Raw genomic sequence first — 20,732 nt, 5'->3', positions numbered from 1 at the left:
AACCCTCGGGCGGGAGCGCCGCCGCGCTTCCCAAGCGGCGCACTTATCCAGTGCGCCACCGGGCCGGCCCACCATTCATATTTTTCTAATTTGTTGTAATTATCAACAGTTCTGTGCAGTAAATATACTTGCCTATATTCCTTACACATTGAAGCTTTTATTTTAATTGACTACATTTCTGTGAGTGGGAATGCTAGATCAAGGGGTGTGCACATTTTAAATTTCAATAGATACTGTGAAATTACTTTCTCAAAAGGTTGTAGTATATCATTTCCTCAAAAGCAGTAGTGCTTGTCACTTTCCCCACAGCTCTGGTGATCTTTTCGCTAATCTGATTGGTAAAAAATGGCATCTCACTGTTGCTTTGCTTCTTCATTTCCCTGACTGCTATTGAGGTTAAGAATGTATTAACTGGCTAATTGTGTTTCCTCTTATGTGAATTAACTGTTAATATCCTCAGCCCAGTTTTGTTGGATTGCTTGTATTCTTAAGAATTGGTAGGAGCTCTTTATTTACGATTATTATCTTCTCGATCTATCTTATGAATTTTACCTCTCATCGTTTTTTTTTAAACCTTGTTTAATGACATCTTAATTATATTGGGGAGTATTTTAAAGGTAGGTAATGAGTAGGAACTTATCCTATCAGATATTAAATTTTACTATAAAATTAATCAGAACAATAGGATATCAATATGGGAATAGGAAACCATAATGGAATAGAGTTCCGAGGAACTGCAGTGATTGGATTTGGGATCTTAAAATATGATTAGGGAACATTTCATTTGAATTGGGAGGAAGAATTGACTATTTAACTAATTATTTTAGATAATAGACTGACTGTAAGAAAATTGTCTTCACACTTTGACCAAAGATAATTTTCAGACAGATGAATGAACCTGATTCAAAGTTTGGGTTCTTTTCTTTTAAGAGTCTGTAGCCACCCCCTATGCTTATCACGGTCAGAGTATTTATAGCATACTGAAATTGCCCATTAATTTGTGTTTTGTCCTTTGTCAGACTGTAAATTCCCTGATGGCAGTAACTATGTCTCATTCATTTTTGTCTCTGCCTTGTCTAAACATAATTTTAGCGCACTGTAGGTACTTTTATAAATAAATGAGGAATTAGTGAATGAACTTATTAGTTTCTCTGTTGCTCTGTATTCTATTTTTCATTCCCAAGAAAATTGTTTACACAATAAAATATATTATGGGAAGCTATTCACTTTGCCCTTAAATCTGTAGCAGTAATATAGTCAAAACAAGACAGGATTAGGATTGTGGTAGTGGATAAGGATGGAAGGAGATGGATTCCACAGAGATTTTGCAGGAAATAGACTCAATAAGACCTTGATGATTGAATCGAATATTGTAGGAAATCAAGGAAAAAGCAGAAAAGACAGACTTTCAGATCTTGGTGACATTCACTGGGTTATGTTACAAAGAAAAAGAAGTTTTGTTCTTATGTGAGATTATTATTTGTTTGCCTCTCCTGATACATTTAGTCTTCCTAATACCAAAACACCATTGCATGTACAGTTCATTTTCAATTCATTGTTTTTTTCTTGAGGATTTTGTGTTTTCTGTTTCTTTCCCCCCACTTGCTGAATTCTGTCTTAGTAACAGCTAATTTCCTTTGAGGATAACACAGGGGAAGAATGAGTGAGTGAAGCCGGAACCCGATTCAGCAGGCAAGGAAAACTCGGAATACTTTTATATTCCTCATTTTTAGTTCTGTCTAAGGGAAGTTCGTTTACCATGGAAGAGTTTCAAAAAAGCACACTGAAAGGCTGGAGGGGAAGGGATCCATGGGGCTTTGGAGATTTGTTCAGAGGAAGTTCCTAGTGATATGTAGATGAAGGTGGAAGATGGATGATGATCCCAGGAGCCTAACTTTTGATTGGTGGCCGTGGTGGCAAAGATGTTGAGAGAATTATTTTTTAGCAGTTTGCTGGTGGATAGTGTACTCAGATCTCTTAGGAGTCTGGTGTGGCAAGGATAGAGTATACTTGGAAGAGCCAAAAGCCTTTATTGTAAGGGCCTTTCATCTCTTTATCCTCTGGGTTTTTTCCTCTCTGTTTGCCACAAAAAATATCCTGATTGGCATTCAGTAAATGTTTGCTGAAGGAATGAGTAATGTTTTATAACCACCTATGTATAAAAATGAGATTCCAATTTTAATAGCAGGCTTGCTTTTTTGCTTGAAAAGTTTCTTGCTTCTGTGCTCAAAGTATTCTTTTTAAAGAGATGTGGGTTTCTTCTTCACATTCATTGCCATTTCTTGCAACATGTTAATGTTAAAATTTTATTACATTATATTAGTTTGTTCTAATGATCAGGATAGAGTCTATTAATCTATAGGCCTCATATGTACAGCAAGTAAGCCATGGACCAGGATTTGAAATATATTGTTTCCCTTCTTTTCAAGGCTTTAAATATATGAAATTAGTTTCTTTGGTTTAACATGTTTTCCATACTTATACTTTTAATGTTGTATAGTAATAAGAATTTGAATTTTCTTAAGACTCTTTAAATCTTAGTGTCAATTCGGTGAAGTATCTCCATTCTGTGATAAAATCACCTTCATTTCAAGACATTATAACTGACGTTTAAGCATCTTTTATTTACTAGCCTTCATGCTAAGTGCTACACTGTGAGGAAGGTATCATTATTGTACTTAGGTAAATTAGAAAATGAAGTATCAAAGGATTAAATTTTCAGAAGCCACTTATAACACAGAGTTAAGATTTGAATACAGGTTTCTTTGACTATGAAGCCCATTTTTCCACTTTGCCTAGTTTTCTCCCTCTCCTTAAAATAATGTATAACATAGCGTAACATAGTTTGTGGGTACTTCAAAAACTTCATGGAAAAATAGGATTAGAAGATAATGTGAATCTTTACAAGAACTTTTTGACGACCCCTTGTATAATATACGTATATACACATGTATATGGAATACATGCTTATAAAGCAGTCTAGAACATAACAGAAAGCTATAATAGCATGTATAATCTAACAGCCCAGAGAATCCGGGTGAACATTTTGGTGTATACTCCTTGTCTTTTTTTTTTTTTTTGCATACACACACATACATAACAGCCCAGAGAATCCGGGTGAACATTTTGGTGTATACTCCTTGTCTTTTTTTTTTTTTTGCATACACACACATACACACACACACACACACACGCATCCACGCATCCACACACACACACACACACACACACACTTGTAAGGGTCTGTATCTGAAATTAGTTGGCTTTTATTTATATATACCTGAGAAAAGTTCATTCTGATATTTGTGTACTATCAGAAATGCGAAGAGAAACATATATGGTGGGTAGTACTATGTTTTACATAACAGTGGTTTCCAAATGCTGACCCATAAGCTGGTGCTGGTTATAATAAAGTTCTTACTAATTCAAGGTGAAATAAGGAAAATGTAGTGATGAAGATGAATGGAGATGAAGATGAGTTTTTTCAGCATAAGGGCTGTCCTATATTCTGAGTTTTTTCTTCCTTTTTTATCTTCTGGGGAATTAAAATGTTCACTTTTTTATGAAATGTTGATAAAGCTGTAGTTTGAAGACGACGACGACGATGATGTTAATTAAAATGTTCACTTTTTTATGAAATGTTGATAAAGCTGTAGTTTGAAGACGACGACGACGATGATGTTTTTACTTTGCGAAATAGAACAGCAACAATAAAAAGATAATCCTGTGTTGTTCTCTGTCCCAGTTTTTTAAAATTTAAAATGTTCACTTTTTTATGAAATGTTGATAAAGCTGTAGTTTGAAGACGACGACGACGACGATGATGTTTTTACTTTGCGAAATAGAACAGCAACAATAAAAAGATAATCCTGTGTTGTTCTCTGTCCCAGTTTTTTAAAATTTATTTTACTTGTGTATGAAATTTGGAAGTCTTGTAATGATTGCTGATGATCATCTTACAGTTTCTTGTTAATTAACTGCGTAAGTAATTACTCACATAAGTATGTGACGCAATCTTATTTGACCTTGGGATATGTTAAGTATATTAATTTTTCACCTTTATTATTAATTGAGTACATTTTATTTATTCATTCACAGTACCTGGTTATGGATTATTATGTTGGTGGGGATTTGCTTACTCTGCTCAGCAAATTTGAAGATAGATTGCCTGAGGATATGGCTCGATTTTACTTGGCCGAGATGGTGATAGCAATTGACTCAGTTCATCAGCTACATTATGTACACAGGTGAGTAAGGCAGTCCATTGCGTCTGGCTGTGAGTTGCCATGTAACTTTTTAAAATGAAATTTATTAATTGTGGTCTTAGATACATTTCTCATCAACCAAAATAATTTGTTTTGAGATGTTTTGGTTGTTTTGTTTTGTTATTGTCATTATTTGTCAGCATTAAGGAACTGATATACCTGCTTATGCATACATGTACACGTGTAGTATCTAAAAGTTCCCACTTCCAGTCAGCATTTCTAGAGAACACTTCTAAAAAAACACTTATTTAAATTTACATATAATTTTTTTCTCAAGAGGAGTATGCATTGGCCAATTTCCTTAGATTGAGTCTTACATATTGGCATTAGCCAGAATTCTAGGCCATAAATCATAGGTTTATTTGCTAAATAAAACCCAGGTTATCAGGTTATGTATTCTGTATTTCTCAAGAAAATACTTTCAAGGATTATATAAGTGTCAAAATAGATGTTTTTGTAGGAAGGTGATAATTTTGACGTTCATGGAATAATTTCATTATAAACTGATAGGTACAAATATTTATTTAAAATGTTCCCTACAAATATGTGTTATACTGTATGCAGTCTAGGATGGAATGTAAAGGAAAAAATGGGCCTATTTGCAGATGGTGTTTATATGGGATTTTTCTTTGCCTGTTGACACAAGTTAAAAATCCCTTTCTTTGTAAGCAGCTCATAATAATTTGTGTGTAATAAAAAATTTAAAAACATATTGGATGGTTTATCAGACAGCTCACATTTTAAAAGGAAACAAAGTAGGAAATCATCACAAAGTTACTGGTGAATTAATCATTCAAACAAGAAAATCTTTGGTTTGTGCAAAATGTGAGAAAGAGAAATATGCAGAGGAGAAGTAGGTAAAGGGATACTGCCGTGTTAGAGGAAACCAAACCATTTTCTAAAACAGTGATTTTCAAATTTGAGGATGCATCAGAATCATATGGAGTAAGCCCCTGATTGTTTGGTCAGCTCCAGAATTTCTGATTGAGTTGGTTGGATGGGGCTGGAGAATTGGCACTTCTACCAAGTTCCCAGGTGGTGGTGGTACTGCTGCTGCTGGTCCAGTGACTACATTTGCAGAACTGCTGCTCTAAGACAGTAGTGACTTTTACTTTTAAGTTCTGGGTGATAAGAGTGATCTCTGAGAAGAACATGAATGTGAGAAGAAGAGAAAGTTTCTGTTCAGTGTTTGTTTTTTTAAGAAGTTGATATCTCAGGTGGATTGATCTAACTAATAATGAAGTTCTAAGACATTATTAAAGGAAGAATATTTTGTTTGAAAATTCTATTTTATCAGATCTCAATTTGGCTCTTGCCTATTCATGTACTTTTTCTCTGTTGGTATCTGATAGTCACTAATTTTATTGAAAAGAAAGACATGAAAATGCTTTAAATATTGTGAAGCCTAATGCAATTTTTAAGATGATACTGTAGTCTCTAAAGTGAATTTATAGGATGAGAAACCAAAGCTCTTTTTTGTTGCTCAAACAGAAACTCCTAGCTGAAGACTGTCATTTAAAAATACTTACATAAATATCATTGTATTGAGCATTTAAAGAATGTTTAAACATAAAGCCATAGACTCGTGGGATTTAGATAGGCTTTAACCAGTTCATATCTAAATTCTTGACTTCCAAAAATTATTTCTCTAGATTCGAAATACTAAACAAGATAATCTTATTTAGATACTAAAGAAGACAATCTTAATTATTTTCTAGTGATCGTGCTTTCTGAAGTCTTTTCTTTGGATTAAACATCTATAGTTTGTTACCAGAATTTGCTTACATATTCTCTCTTTAACACACACACACACACACACACACACACACACACACACACACACACACTCCCCCACTTACCCTGTGCCCACTCCCACACCCCTTCTCCTTCCCTCCTTGCCTCTCCCTTTATCTTTCAGTGGATGTTCCAGTGTGTTAATGCCCTTCTTAAAATGTGATTCCCGTTTGCTGGGTAGACTTTTTTCAGCAAATGCTTTACTGAGGAAATATTTGGGTCCTCTTTTATAAATAGCATTGTGCTAAACCACGTGGAGTTGTAAGTAAGTAGGTATGACTTGTAGTCCTGACTTTTAAGCAGCTTCTGGTCTGTTTGGGGACATAAAACATACAACACAAGTTAAAACTAAAATAACACAAGTTAAATAATTATTTAGGGCTAAAATATAAGAGATGGAGTGAGTCCAGGCTGTGAATTGCTAAATGAATTATATAAGCCAGTTACAGAGAGCTGAGAGAAATGAGTAATAAGATTAGTTCTAATGGTCAGTTCTAATGGTTATTTAACTCTTACTTTGCACTATGGACTTCACTTATATACTAATTCTAAAATGGAGATTGCTCCATTTCATAGATGAAGAAACCTGGCCTCAGAGACATTAATCAATAAGTAGCATCGCCTGCATTAAAATCTAAGTCAGACTGACTCCAGGATTTGTGCTGTTTGCATAACATCATATTTTTCATAAGAGAAGACTTTAATGGTGGAGCTTTGAAAGATGAGAAAGTTGTGTGCAGGCAGAGCATAAGGCATTCTCAGACGAGTGAACGGAAGGCGAAAAGCCCAGAGGCAAGCAAGCGGCAGTTTTGGAGAAACTAGTCTAGTTGGGCTAGAGATAGAATTCATGCTGAGTTTAGTAGGAGATTAATTTGTAAAGACAGATTTTGGTCATTATCGAGGAACTCATGAATGCCATGCTGTAGATTTTATATACTATCTCTTGGTAGCTAATAGGCTTCCATTAATTTTAGACAATAAAGTGTTTAAGGTAGTGTGTTTAAGTAAGTTAGTTTTGTGGTAAACTGCATGTCACAGAGTTTTATGAGATCTGTCAAATTCCATAATGTTTTATAATTGATGAATTTCAACTATAAGGAGTTAGAGAATACAAAAAGGAAATAGTAGAGACTGGATATGTTTAAGAAAGGAAATACTCTTTTTATCTTGTGTTCTCTTTAAATGAACTTATTTGGAGACTTGTAAAAATTACATTATTGGTCTACTAACAGCACAAAAATGGTGAATTTAATTCATTTACGTTCAAGATTGTTATTGAAAGGTCTTGCCTTACTTCTGACATTTTATTAGTTTTTAGTAGTTGTTTTATATATCTTTTGTTCCTTTCTTTCTCTTTTATTATTTGTCTTTGCTGTTTGGTGTTTTTTTGTAGTGGAAAGATGTAATTTGTTTTCTTTTACATATCTACTCTACCAGTGAGTTTTATTCTTTCATATGTTATCATCATGGTAATTATCATTCTTTTGCTTCCAGATGTAGGACTCCCTTAAGAATTTGTTGTAGGGCCAGTCTTATGGTGGTGAATTCCTGCAGTTTTTGTTTTGTCTGGGAAAGACTCTATTTATTCTTCCTTTTTTAAGGATAGCTTTGGTGGGGATGGTATTCTCGGCTGGCAAGTTTTTTCTTTCAGCACTTTGAATATATCTTCCCACTGTCTCCTCTATAAGGTTTCTATTGAGAAGTCTGCTGTTAGTCTGATGGGGACTCCCTTACAGGTGCCTTGATGCTTTTCTTTTGCTGTTTTTAGAATTCTCTCTTTGTCTTTGACTTCTGACAGTTTGACTACAATATGGCTTGGAGGGGACTTTTTTGGGTTAAATCTGGGGATCTTTGAGCATCTTGGATCTGGAAGTACATATCTTTCCCCAATATTTGGGCAGTTTTCAGCTATTATTTTGTTAAATAGATTTTCAATTCTTTTAGCATTTCTTGTAATACACTTCTGTTGCCAGTGAATTGTCTCATTGGTTGTCTGAGGAAGTCTTTTATTTTCCCTTCATTTTTGGAGGACGGTTTTTCAGGGTACAAAATTCTAGGTTGGTGGGTTTTTAAAATCTCAACACTTAAACATTTCACTCCACTCTCTTCATTTGCATGGTTTGTAAGGAGAAGTCAGACTTAATTCTTATCTTTGTTCTGTACTGGTAAGGTGTTTTTCTGCCTCAGGCTTCTTTCTGGATTTTTTCATTATCTTTGATTTTCTGTAATTTGAAAATAGGCCTAGATATAGCTTTTTAAACATTTATCCAGACTGATGTTCTCTGAGCTTACTAGATCTCTGGTTTGGTGTCTGACATTCATTTTGGGAAATTCTCAGTCATTACTGCTTCAGATATTGCTCCTGTTCTTTTCTTCTCCTTCTGGTATTCCCATTACATGTATTTTATACCTTTTGTACTTGTCCCACAGTTTTATATACTCTGGTTTCTTTTGTGTTTTTTTTGGTTTGTTTTTAAGTTTTCTCTTTGCTTTTCTATTTCAAAGTTTCTGTTGTCATATTCTCAAGCTCAGAGATTCTTTCCTCAGCATTGTGTTCAGTGTACTAATGAGCCCATCAAAGGCATTCTTCATTTCTGGTTCAGTGTTTCTTGATTTCTGGCATTTCTGATTTTTTCTTAGAATTTCCATCTATTTGCTTACATTATGTATCCAAATTACATTATACAAAGTTGTCTACTTTTTCTCTTATAGTCCTTAATATATTAATAATAGTTTAAAAAATTCCTGATGTGATAATTTCAACATTTTTGTCATGTCTGACTTTGATCCTGATGCTCATTCAGCCTGTTTGTATCTTTGTCTTTTAGTATATGCCTTGTAATTTTTTATTGAAAGGTAGACATGATGTATTGGATAAAAGGAATTGCATTAAATAGGCCTTTAGTAATGTAATGATAAGGGTGTGTGTGTGTGTTGGGGGTGGGGAAATGTACTATAATCCTATGATTAGGTTTCAGGCTGTGCCAATGGACTATGAACACCAAGGCTTCACAGGTTTCCCCTCCCTGCCACAACCCTCGCTTAGTTGGGGCAGGATGGCTAGAGGGGTACTGGAGTTGGGTATTTCCCTTCCCCCAGCTAGTTTAGGTTCTGAGATAACCCAGTAGGTTATGCTTTGGGAAAGTAGTTTCTTCTGAGGACAGGCCTTCTTAAGAAGAAAAGAATGCTCTAGTATATTTCAGAATAGTTCCTTTTCCCCTTCCCCCGAGGGAAGCATGAGGGTTTTTTCCTCAGATATTCATTGTGAGGTTCTGGGTGATCTCCTGGTAGTAAAATTCACAAAAGCCCTCCTGTGACTGGCCTCCCCACCTCCACTGGTGTCTTTAATCTGTCAGGCTTGTCCACAGTGAGTCTCCAGCAGTTAATCAGTTACAGTTTAGGTTTTCCTAACCAGGCTCTGGTTCCCTGCAAGGTTTTTGCTTGAGTGTTTCTACTCTGCTAGGTTTTGATTCTCTGTACAAAGATTTTTCCTCTTCTAAGTTGTGATTCTCTGTATCTGCCTGTCTGTCTCTCTCTCCAACTTTGAGGTCATCAGTTTGTCCTGTCACTTCACTTCTCTTGCATAAATAGGAATAGTTGTAGTTAATTTTTCAGTTTGTTCAGGTTTTTACTTGTTAGTGAAACAACAAGTAAATGTAGTGGTGACTTCTGAGCTCCTTACGTGCTGGGCTGAAAAACCAGAACTACGCCCCAACATCCTTTTAAATTTAGACTTGAAAACAACATATTTTGTGGTTGAGATTTATAGCTTCTTGGAACTTTTTAGAAAAAAATAGTTTTCTTGTACAGATGAAAAGATTCCCAAAGGTGCTTATTAAAGTGGTAATTGACTAGTTGCTGAAATGCAGACCATTTCCTTGTTATTATATTGAGAAGTCCAATGATGTTATAGTATTGCAGGTTGAATATCCCTTATCTGAAGTGTTTGGGAACTGATGTATTCCTGCCAAGAACTGATTTTTCTTACCAACTGTAAGACTGGGACCTGTAATTCAAGTACTTGGGTGTCATCAGCATGTAGATGATATGTAAATAATGGGATAAGTTGGACCCACTTAGTGGAACAGAGTAGGTAATGAAAAGGGTCCAGGAGTGATCTCTGGCGCACTCAGGTACATACAGAGTGGGTAGAGTAGGAGTAGCTGACAAAGGAAACTACGAAGGAGCAGCCAGAGGTTAGGAGGCAGATGATGGGAGCACAGCAAGATGTCCTATGGAGAATGAAAGTAAATCATCTTTCTCTTTGTACTTAATTACATTGTTGTCCTAGCTGATGCATTTTAAACAAACATTTGTTGTCTATTTTTCCTGCGGATACTAGTGTCTTGGGTGTTGGAAGCTGCAGGGTATCACTTGCTTTTATTTGAGTAATATGCTCTTTACCTTCAATTTAATGTCCTTTGGAAAAAGACTAAAGTTTAGGAAAATACTTTTGCTTCATAGTTGTGCTCAAGTTAAATGTTCATCTCATTTTTAATTTTGTAAATTCATTTATTCATCATGAAGGTATTGTTCAGTCTGTACCATTTTTCCAGTAATGTAGCTACTTTCTTGGGTGAGAGACACAATAGAAGGGTAGGAAATATTCCCTGTTTTTGAGGAGTTACTTGAAGATTAACTGTAATGGACAGAAATTAAGTGAAAATTAAAACAGGCTTAAAAAAAAAAGCTTTTTATGTAAACATTGTGGAGATGTAAGATGAAAGAGAACAATAGATGAACGAGTAAATCAGAAAGACCTCTTAGAAAAAGCCATGTCTATGATAGGAAGAAGATAGTTCAGAAGATTGAAATAGTGTAGCTAAGGTAGGAGGGCCAAAGAAAATAAGATATGCAGAGAATGACAATTAAGGTTCAGAAATGATATTTTATCATTATTTTAATGTTAATGATGTCATTTGAACACATAGAAAAATACGATATAAAGAAATATTAATGTTACAAAAGTATATTCATTTTTCTATGCCTTTACCAAAATAGTTGGTTTTCCCCCTGTATTTATTGAAATACTCTTTTGGCAATCATAGAATATCTTCTTTTCAGTAGTCTTTCAATTCAGATTTTAGACTTTGCTATAGATGCACTTTAATTTTCAACTTAAAGTTTGAATGACAGCATTTCTATTTTTGATTTGGTGAATAGGCAGTTTGCATTTTAGGGCGTGTCCTTACTCTTCAATCATTTATTTGCTTAAATACATAATTTGGGAGTAGAGTTTATTTCTAATGACTTAACTGTATCATGTGGTGTGTTTGACTCAGGTTGATTAAAGTTTGTGCCAAATGTTGGGTTATGGTAAAGTAAGTCCTAATTGTAGTGTTTAAAAAACCCCAAGTTATACCTAATCATGTTAACTAAACTCATCAGTAGACTTGGTGTTCAGATTATTGGCTAAGACTTCAAAAATGCTAATAATGAAAAACACAGGATCCTACTAGAGCATCAAAGAAAACATAAAATTTGATCAGGTTAGAATGTTATGTTTGGTTATTACGTGGTTTAGTTTTAGATGACGAAAATAGAAAGATGAGGACTTTTGTGGTGTTTTTTAATACCACATAGACAATCTACATATATAATCAGAATCGTCGATTCTGTTACCAGAACATTAGCAGCTGATATTGTGTGGCCTTCAGTGACTAAGATCTTACCTAAATTTCTGTTTCTAAAGTAGTTTCCTTTGCCTTCAAACTAGAAGGACCTAATTATGATCCACTTTGATTGTGAAGAGTCATTGCTGGTTGGCAGATTGTTCTGTCCCAGAGAATGATAATATATAAAGTATATAATTCTTTAAGGTTGTGGATTAGAGAGATGGATATGCATATATAACCTGCTGAGACACCAATTTCTTTTATGTTAGATCACCTGTCATTTTGTAATAGGAAATTTTTGTTATTTTTTTTTTTAAAAGGTTCTTAGGTATCCATATAGTCAAATAATGGTAGAATATTAACAGCTTTTTAAAAAAATGGAGCCTTCCCTCTCCATTGTAAACTCTTCAAAGGCAGTTTTACAAAATGATCTAAAAATTGTGAACTTTTATTAGTTCTACTCTATACTAGCACTAGATATTACCCTTTATAGTCAATATTAATAATAGTCATTTATATATTACTGATTCATAAGACTTTTTTTCCAAACTGTTTCGCCTTAGGAGGAAAGATCTCTGCCTTTTTTTATATAACTTGCCAGTGGTATTCTGTGGATCTTCATTAAAAATTGCTGTGAGTTTAAAGTGTAGTCTTTTAAAATAGCTTTATCAAAATGTATTTTATATACCATACAATTCACTCATTAAAAGTGTACTGAGATTCATACCATACAATTCACTCATTAAAAGTGTACTGTTTAGTGTATTCACAGACATGTGCGCTTATTACCATATTCATTTAGGAACACTGTCTCACTTCAGAAAGAAGCTTCATACCTTTAAGTTCCCACCTCATTATTCTCCCATTCCCCCAGCCCTAATTAATCATTAGTTTACTTTCTGTCTCTATAGATTTTCCTTTTCTGGATATTTCATATAAATGAAATCATGTAACATGTGGTCTTTTGTGGCTAGCTTCTTTCACTTAGTGTAATGTTTTCAAGGTTCAATCATGTTGTAGGATATATTAGAACATACAATCTCAACTGGGTCGACTGCCTGGTAAAACTAAAACACCAGTATTTTCCATGGTTTTATGACAAACCCAAAGTGTACATGATATACATTCACAGTGTGCATAGTATAATTCAAAATTACTCAGTCTATTAGGAAATTATGTTTCAGTCTCAGGAGAAAAAAAACAGTCAACTGATGACAACCCCAAGGTGACCCAGCTGTTAGAATTACTGGACAAAGACTTAAAGCATTTATTTTAAATATGGTCCAGGAGGTCAAGAAAAACACATTTGATAGAAATGAAATGATAGAAAAATAGAAGCTGTATGAGAACCAAATGGCAGCTTTAGAGCAGAAAAACATAGTATCTCAAATTAAACTTAACTGAATGGCTTTGAGGGCAGAAAGGTGATTACATAGGAATAAATCAGTGAATTTGAATATAGATCAATAGAAATCATTCCATGAGGGACAGAGGTAAAATGATTGAAAGAATGAGCAGATTCTCAGGAATGAAAAGGTCTAACATACATGTATTTGGAGTTCCAGAAAGGGAGAATAGAGACAATAGGGAAGAAGAAATAATAGCCCAAAGTTTCCATGTTTGGAGAAATACCTGAATTTATAGAATAAAAAATCTCAGCAAACTCAAGACAATGTAAATTCTAAGAAAACCACACCTAGCATATTATAATCAAAGTATGGAATACAAAAGATGAAGAAAATGATTTGAAAGCAACTAGAGGAAAATGGTCTCACAGTTTTCATACAAACTGGGGGCTAAAAGATGATTGAACACCATCTTCAGAATACTGAAAGGAAGAAAATTATCAATCCAGACCTCTATGTCCAGTGCCAATTTCCTTCAATAATGAAGTAGGGAAAAAAAAAGACATTTTTAGATATAGCAAACCCAGATGAGGCCTGGCAGCTCTGTATAGGGCTGCCGTATCACCTGCTGAGCCTGGAGCAAGCCTGCAATGAGGCAGCAGGGCCCTGGAGGCTTGGTGGAGGGTCCCAGAGAGAGGCAGAGAGTCACAGCCAGGCTGGCTGTCAGCTGCTCTTGGGCTGTGCAGGGTGAGTGCACGTGAGTGAGGTTTACCTCTGCTTATTGGAGGTTCCCCACTGAGCAGATCTACCTGCTTGCCTGGGCGGGGGGTGCCATATGGGTTCAGACACGGGATCTGGATCTTTCTGCTGGCCTAGGCTCCAGGCAGCCAGGGATGCCGTCCTGCCAGCGCCGGTGCCCATGTGAACATGGTAGAATGCAGGTGAAACCTTAGGCTAGAGGGAGTCAGCGGCTCCAGCTGCGGTTCCGTCGCCTTGGCCACTTACATCCCGAGGGGAGGCTGCTTGCCCTGGGCTGCTCCTGTGAGGCGGTGACACTCCTAGCAACTCTCCCACTGGGTTGAATGGTAGAATGCAGGTGAAACCTTAGGCTAGAGGGAGTCAGCGGCTCCAGCTGCGGTTCCGTTGCCTTGGCCACTTACATCCCGAGGGGAGGCTGCTTGCCCTGGGCTGCTCCTGTGAGGCGGTGACACTCCTAGCAACTCTCCCACTGGGTTGGTGCCTGAAAAGACTGGGGGACTCTCTCGTGGCAGGGATTGCTGACTTTTGTAGTGGCAGTGGGAATAGCTGGGGTTTGTTCAGCTCACCTTCTCTCTGCCTGACTCCCAGCTAGTGCCTGCTGCTGGATGCCTTGCTCTGCTCTCTAGGGTGCTGTTCCCTTCTACACTCCACAAGGATTTTATGACTCCCCTGGTGCTCTGCAATGTACTTCAGTCATTCTGGTGAAAGTATAGTTGTTTGATTGTTGTTTTGATCTCTCTTGGGGCAGGGGGAGCTCCAGACAACTCCAGTCGGCTGTCTTGCTCCTGCCTTTCTAGGAATATATTTTTAAAGTAATTTCTCTTTACCCTAGTCCAAAAAAACAACGCAAAAGAAGTTAACTTCATAACTCCTGTTTTTTCCTCGCATAATTTGTTCCTAATTCAAGATTATGATTATAATTTTTATTAACCTCATCTCCTTAATGTTTCATATAATGTGTTAACTCTTGGGGTAAAGTGTACTGATACATTATAGGAAATCAATTAATTCTGTTTTGTAGAATTTGTTGGATGAAGTTCCACACAGTTCATTTCTAGAGAGTTTTTCATCCCTTATCCCGTAAGAATTCCATGAAGGCTAGGTATGTGCTGGGCTTTCTCCAGGGCTTCAGGCTGATTTCATCTTTTTCAGCTTAGATTTGTGGGTATGATTTGATAGTTATCCTCTTGGTATGTGTAAAATCATTACTTTTACAGTGAGATAGAAATACTTGGAGGCCTGAGGCTTACTCAAGACTCCCTTCAGTCCCTCACAGGCCTGAGTCATATTTCAAAATTGGATTTTTTTATGCTGCTAATAGAGGAACTATTTGTATAATATCCTGAAATTATGAAAGAATAGGTAATGTTATAGTCAAAAATTGTTACACTAGAGCTGTGGGTGAACTTAGGATGTGCACCATTATAGGATTCATTTGGTATAAATATAGTTATTATTTTACAGTTCATTTGTTATTTCAATAACGGAGGAATTTGGGCCAACTATAAAGTTAGAGGGAACATTTTCAGTAGACCCCGTCACTTCTGACACCAATTACAAGTTCAGGAGCTTCCCAAAGCCACCCTCAGTTTTGATAATTTGCAAGAAGACTCACAGAACTCACTGAAAACTGTTATACTTAGAGTTGTAGTTTATTACATGGAAAGGATACAGATTTAAGTCAGCCAAAAGAAGTCCACAGGGCAGAGTTCAAAATTACCAAGCATGGAGCTTCCACCATCCTCTCTTGGTAGGGTTAGGATAGCCCAGAATTTGTATATGACAGTGCATAATCACGGAAGGCCTTCTGAACCTTTGGTTACTGGAGTTTTTTAGGGGGCTCAATCACTTACTGCCTGTGTGACTGTCCTTAGTCTCCAGGTCTTCCCAGAAGTTGGGCTGATAGCTTTAGTCTCCAGTCCCTTCCAGAGGCAAAATGTAGACATCATGGCCCATGACGTAATTTATAAATTACATCCTTCATAAATTACATTGTTAGATTGTCTGATAGCCAAACAAAGACACTCCTGTCAGCCACGGTATTCCAAGAGCCTAGAGATCACCTCCCACTAGTTGAGTATAAAGGCCAGACCTCTTTTTGGGTAAAATTAGTTCTTCACTACACAGACTACCCCCTGGTCTTTTTTAGCCAACGCTCTCTAAAATGATCATATTTGGGCATCTACACTTAGTATAGTGTTCATATGACAGACACAGTAATAGTATCAGTGTGAGTATATCTGTCATTTAGAGGAGCCAAAGCAGGGCAGGGATAGATTTAAAATCCATCTTATAAACCCATTATATACATTTTCATATATATATTTTTTTTTCTTAAAAGATGACCGGTAAGGGGATCTTAACCCTTGTCTTGGTGTGGTCAGCACCACACGCTCACCCAGTGAGCGAACCGGCCATCCCTATGTGGGATCCGAACCTGGGGCCTTGGTGTTATCAGCACCGCACTCTACCGAGTGAGCCACGGGCCGGCCCTACATTTTCATATTTTTGTACTAATTTAATTACTTGTTTCTTCCTTTTATCTACCACTGTTTGTGCCATATAGTAAACTTGTGCAGAACTGTTTAGCCTAGAGATTACTTGATGATTAGCTAAATCTACCTCTTCTTCAGGGTGATCATTTTGTTAGTTCCTGGGGAGGCTTTAACTGAGTCTCCCGAAATGTTTGATTGTCAATATCAGTACAAGGATACTTTTAAAAAGTTCATGTAAAAGTAGAATCAAAAGAAAATAAGAATCTTACCATGAACTTTTTGAAGTGCCCTTGTATTATCATTAGACTGGTTTACATAAAATGGTTGAATATTACCAGCAAGGCCAGTGTAACAGCATATCACAGTATGGCAGTATATTAGTCCGTTTCTGTTGCTTATCACAAAATACCTGGAACTGGGTAATTCGTAAGAAAACAAAACTTATTGCTTACAGTTTTGGAGGCTGGGAAGTCCAAAGTCCAGGGAACACACCTGATGAAGGCCTGGTGACAGTGGCACAGGCGTCTCACATGGCGGGTGGCAGAGCAGAGAGAGAGAGAGGGAGACTCTCACATGCTGTCCTTCTAAAGCCCTCAGAACTATGCCCACGACTGCCATTAAACCATCAACTTATTAATACATTTACTAGGGTATGGTCCTCACAATCTAATTACCGCTTCAAGGCCCCACCTTTCAATTACCATAATAGGATTTTCCACCCTCAACAGTTACAGTGGGGATTAAGCTTCAATGAGTTTGAGGAGGGCATTCAATCTACAGCAGGCAGTAACCTGAAAAACAAGAGTCAAAAGATGCTGACACATTACTGGAGTCCCACTAAGTCATTAGCTATCCAGTCCATTATCTCATCATGTGACTAAATTGTCTCCCAGAGCAATGCCACTCAGGTCTGTAGGCTTCCATTTGACCATGCGAAGTTCCAAAAGCAGAAGAGGTCTCTGCAGCACATGGCTTTACCCTTTCACGCATCTGGTGTAATTTATCGAAGCAGCCATATGGTCTCTTGCTCTGCTCTGCTCTTAAGGTATCAAAGGGATATTGGATTTACCTCATTGCATCACCCATTTATTCATTTCTTTACCCTTAGCATTTATGCCTCCTTCTTTCCATTTGTTATTTATTTTTGCCCGTTCCACCTTTGGAAGGGATGTTAGGTTCAACCACTGTGCTGGTGTAGATTGCCAGGAGCAATACTAGTGAGTGCGTCACCTCAGTACACTCCCCTTCATACAGGCTAGGGTTACATAGGTACAGAAATAGTGGGCCATCTCAAGCACTAGGCAATACAGCAAGATTCCCTGTCAGCCCACATTTTGCCAGGTGGAATAAAGGCACAACTCACCCCATTAGGCCCTTAGGAATTCTGACATTAAGGTTTGAAGGCATTGTTGAAGTTTCCAGAACCTGCACTTGCAGCCCTGATCTTGGGGCCACTGAATCAGGTAGGAAAATAGAAAGTTGAGATGATGTGGGGAGAAAAGAAGAAAGTTGAAATGTGGTGGAGAAGAACTGTATCATCATACCAGCATCCTCCCATACCCTTTCTTCCCCAGATACCCCAGAAAAGTGGAGTGTAAAAGTTTATTCTTGTTTTATATTACAGGTAAAATTTTCCTTTAGTCATAATTCAGAAATTGTTTTTTTTTTTTTCCTTTTTGTCTTTTTTTTTTACTGACCTGCAACGGGATCGCAAACCTCGGTGTTGCGCCCGCACCACGCTCAGCCAGTGAGTGGGAACCGGTCTCCACATGGGATCAGAACCCTCGGGAGCGCCGCCACACTCCCAAGTGGCGCACTCTCCAGTGTGCCACCGGGCCGGCCCAGAGATTCTTTTTTTAATCACTAATAATGCTTTTTCTTTTGCCTTGAGATTTACTTGCATGGTAAAATATAGGTACACTAGGCTTTTAGTAATAGTATCCATATCCTTTTGAATTTCTTTCATCTCGTTTTCATTTTTAGCACCTTTTCTGTTTGCAGCAATTACTTGTTTTTATTTGCTGAACTGAAAAATTATGACTATTGCTAATGATTAAATTTGTCTGCTTGAACTATTAGAGTTGTGTTGACTTTTTGCAATATGATATTAGATTTATTTTAAAAAGTCAAGTGAGTAAATACATGTATAAATTTTTTTTTTTAATGTTTTGTTAGTATTGCTTTTTTTTTTTTTTCGTTAAATTTTTATTTTGTCAATATACAATGTTACATGTATAAATTTTTGATTTTTGCAATATGATATTAGATTTATTTTAAAAAGTCAAGTGAGTAAATACATGTATAAATTTTTTTTTTAATGTTTTGTTAGTATTGCTTTTTTTTTTTTCGTTAAATTTTTATTTTGTCAATATACAATGTTACATGTATAAATTTTTGAACAAGTATATTTGAGTTAAGACGGGAGTGCCTGCATAACATGACCATACATAAGTATGTTTTAAAGTAATTTCATATTGATATGTGGTACCATCTCTCCGAGTTTAAAATTTAAGCAGCTGTTGTTTTAAAAGTTGGTGGCTGATTTCATCATCAAAGACAAAATGCTGATTTTTACTTTGGTTGGTCTTACTGCAGCTTCATGGTACCTAACACCAAAGCAGAGTTCTGTCTAGTAGATGTGAAATGGACTTTGTGAAACACCATGAAATTTTGATATATCTTATTCCATTATGTGAAGTAAAAACAAGTATATTATCAATAAATGTGACTTTATTGTACATATGCAATATAAAATTGTAATATCAAGCCTCATATTTATTAAAAAGAAAACCTATTGAACTATTTATGCCTAATCATTTGCATATCTTACATAAATAATTATATGGTATTTTTAAGTTGATAAATATTACTCATTTTTCCACCTGTGGAGTGGGGAAAAGTTTATCATTATTCAATTTAAGCAGTAGAAATACCTTGGATAATCTCCCACATATATTTGGTAATCCAAGCACTAAGCACGATTTGTGCTACATAGCACATTTTCAGTTGTTAGTTGACCTAAATAATTAATAGAAACTTTAGAAGAAGATCAATCAGATGATTACTAAGCATAAACATTTATTCAGGGTGCTAGGCCATGAGAAGCTTTCCAGGACTATTCTACCTGCTATGAAAATTCTTTTTCTTTTAGGGTTTCTTACAAAACACACTACAGTTCCCAATGATTGTTTCTGAAATCAGGTACTGTTGACTGTTCTGCAGTTTTACACAGTAAACATAAAGATATGTTAATACATACTAAGATAATGAGGAATATAAAATAATTTTATAAATTCATAAATGTATAAATTAGATGATGTTTTGGTTTAAAAATTTTTTTCTTTTGAAATAATTGTAGATTCACAGGAAATTGCAAAGGTCGTACAGAAAGTTCATGTACTCTTCCCCCATTTTCCCCCAATTGTGTTATTTTATCTCACTCATGATAGGCCTTTTTCTTTCTGTGGCAGCTGGAAGTGGTTTAATCTTCATTTTATCACCCCTCGACTCCCTGCTCTTCTCTTCTGTTTTCCACAGTCTCTTTACTGTATCTTGCCTCCCACTGCACTCTAGAGTTGGATTTGCTAGATTTGAATGTTTATTTCCATAATTACACAGTTTGAATTCCCCTAACAATAAGAAGGAACCAAATGGGAGATATTTATATGATGGAATATAGAAATACATGTCTTAAATTAGTGGTTCACAATGGCCAGTAACTATGTAGTGTTCCGATTCATGGTGTCTGGTTTGGGGCCTCGGTACAATAATTAAATAACCTCTCTAGTTGATTTTGATGTTCAGCGACAATAGCACACTACTGCTTTATAGGTTAACTAATGTTGTTATATCCACATTTCACTATTATAGGAATAATATTTGTAATAATTACACTTTTGGTACTGATGTTCCAGTAAAGTAAAAAAGTAAAAATCACCTACATAATATTGCCCTTTCAATAAGGTCACTGTTTTGGAATGCTTTTTTATTCTTAACTGTTAAAATAAAAATATGTATCATTATAAATACTAATTTTTATTTATGGTTTTAAAATAATGCTGTCCCTTTTAAGCCAAATGTATTTGCTTTCACTTAAGGATAAGGAAAATTACTGATTATAGAAACTCTACTGATAAATGGTGTGATTTATGTTGAAATTAGGGAAAAACTTTAATAAGGTTCTACAGTCATAGTGTAGAGATTTTATCTCTTCTAAACATTCCTGTCTCTTTCTCAGTTTTCATGGATTGTCAAGGGTGGAACTAATGTTTTGCCTGAACTTTCCTTTCACTCCCTTTATTAACAATACTTGGTATCTGGTTGGCTGGCTGCCATCTTATTTGCAAGATGTCACTGACTCAGAGTGGTTCCGAATGCCAGATGTCATTTACTTATTGTATCAGGAAATGGCATTTGCTGGCCTATTGTTCCACTTATCAATTGCTGTGTAACACAGTT

General features: G+C 36.1%; 1 protein-coding gene across 1 annotated transcript in view; it reads left to right on the top strand.

Annotated features, from left to right (window-relative positions):
• The window catches only part of LOC103601597 (serine/threonine-protein kinase MRCK alpha-like), a gene marked incomplete at its 3' end in the record, with an annotated part of 191,175 nt that overhangs the window by 128,661 nt on the left and 41,782 nt on the right, over positions 1–20,732 (top strand). The window contains exon 5 of the mRNA XM_008586026.1: positions 4,099–4,247. Within this exon, the coding sequence (XP_008584248.1) occupies positions 4,099–4,247 (149 nt within the window). The remainder of the gene's footprint in view (positions 1–4,098; positions 4,248–20,732) is intronic.

This window comes from Galeopterus variegatus, unplaced genomic scaffold, assembly GCF_000696425.1.
Source record: "Galeopterus variegatus unplaced genomic scaffold, G_variegatus-3.0.2 Scaffold3805, whole genome shotgun sequence".
Lineage (NCBI taxonomy): Eukaryota > Metazoa > Chordata > Mammalia > Dermoptera > Cynocephalidae > Galeopterus > Galeopterus variegatus.
This window is presented reverse-complemented; position numbering and strand designations above follow the sequence as displayed.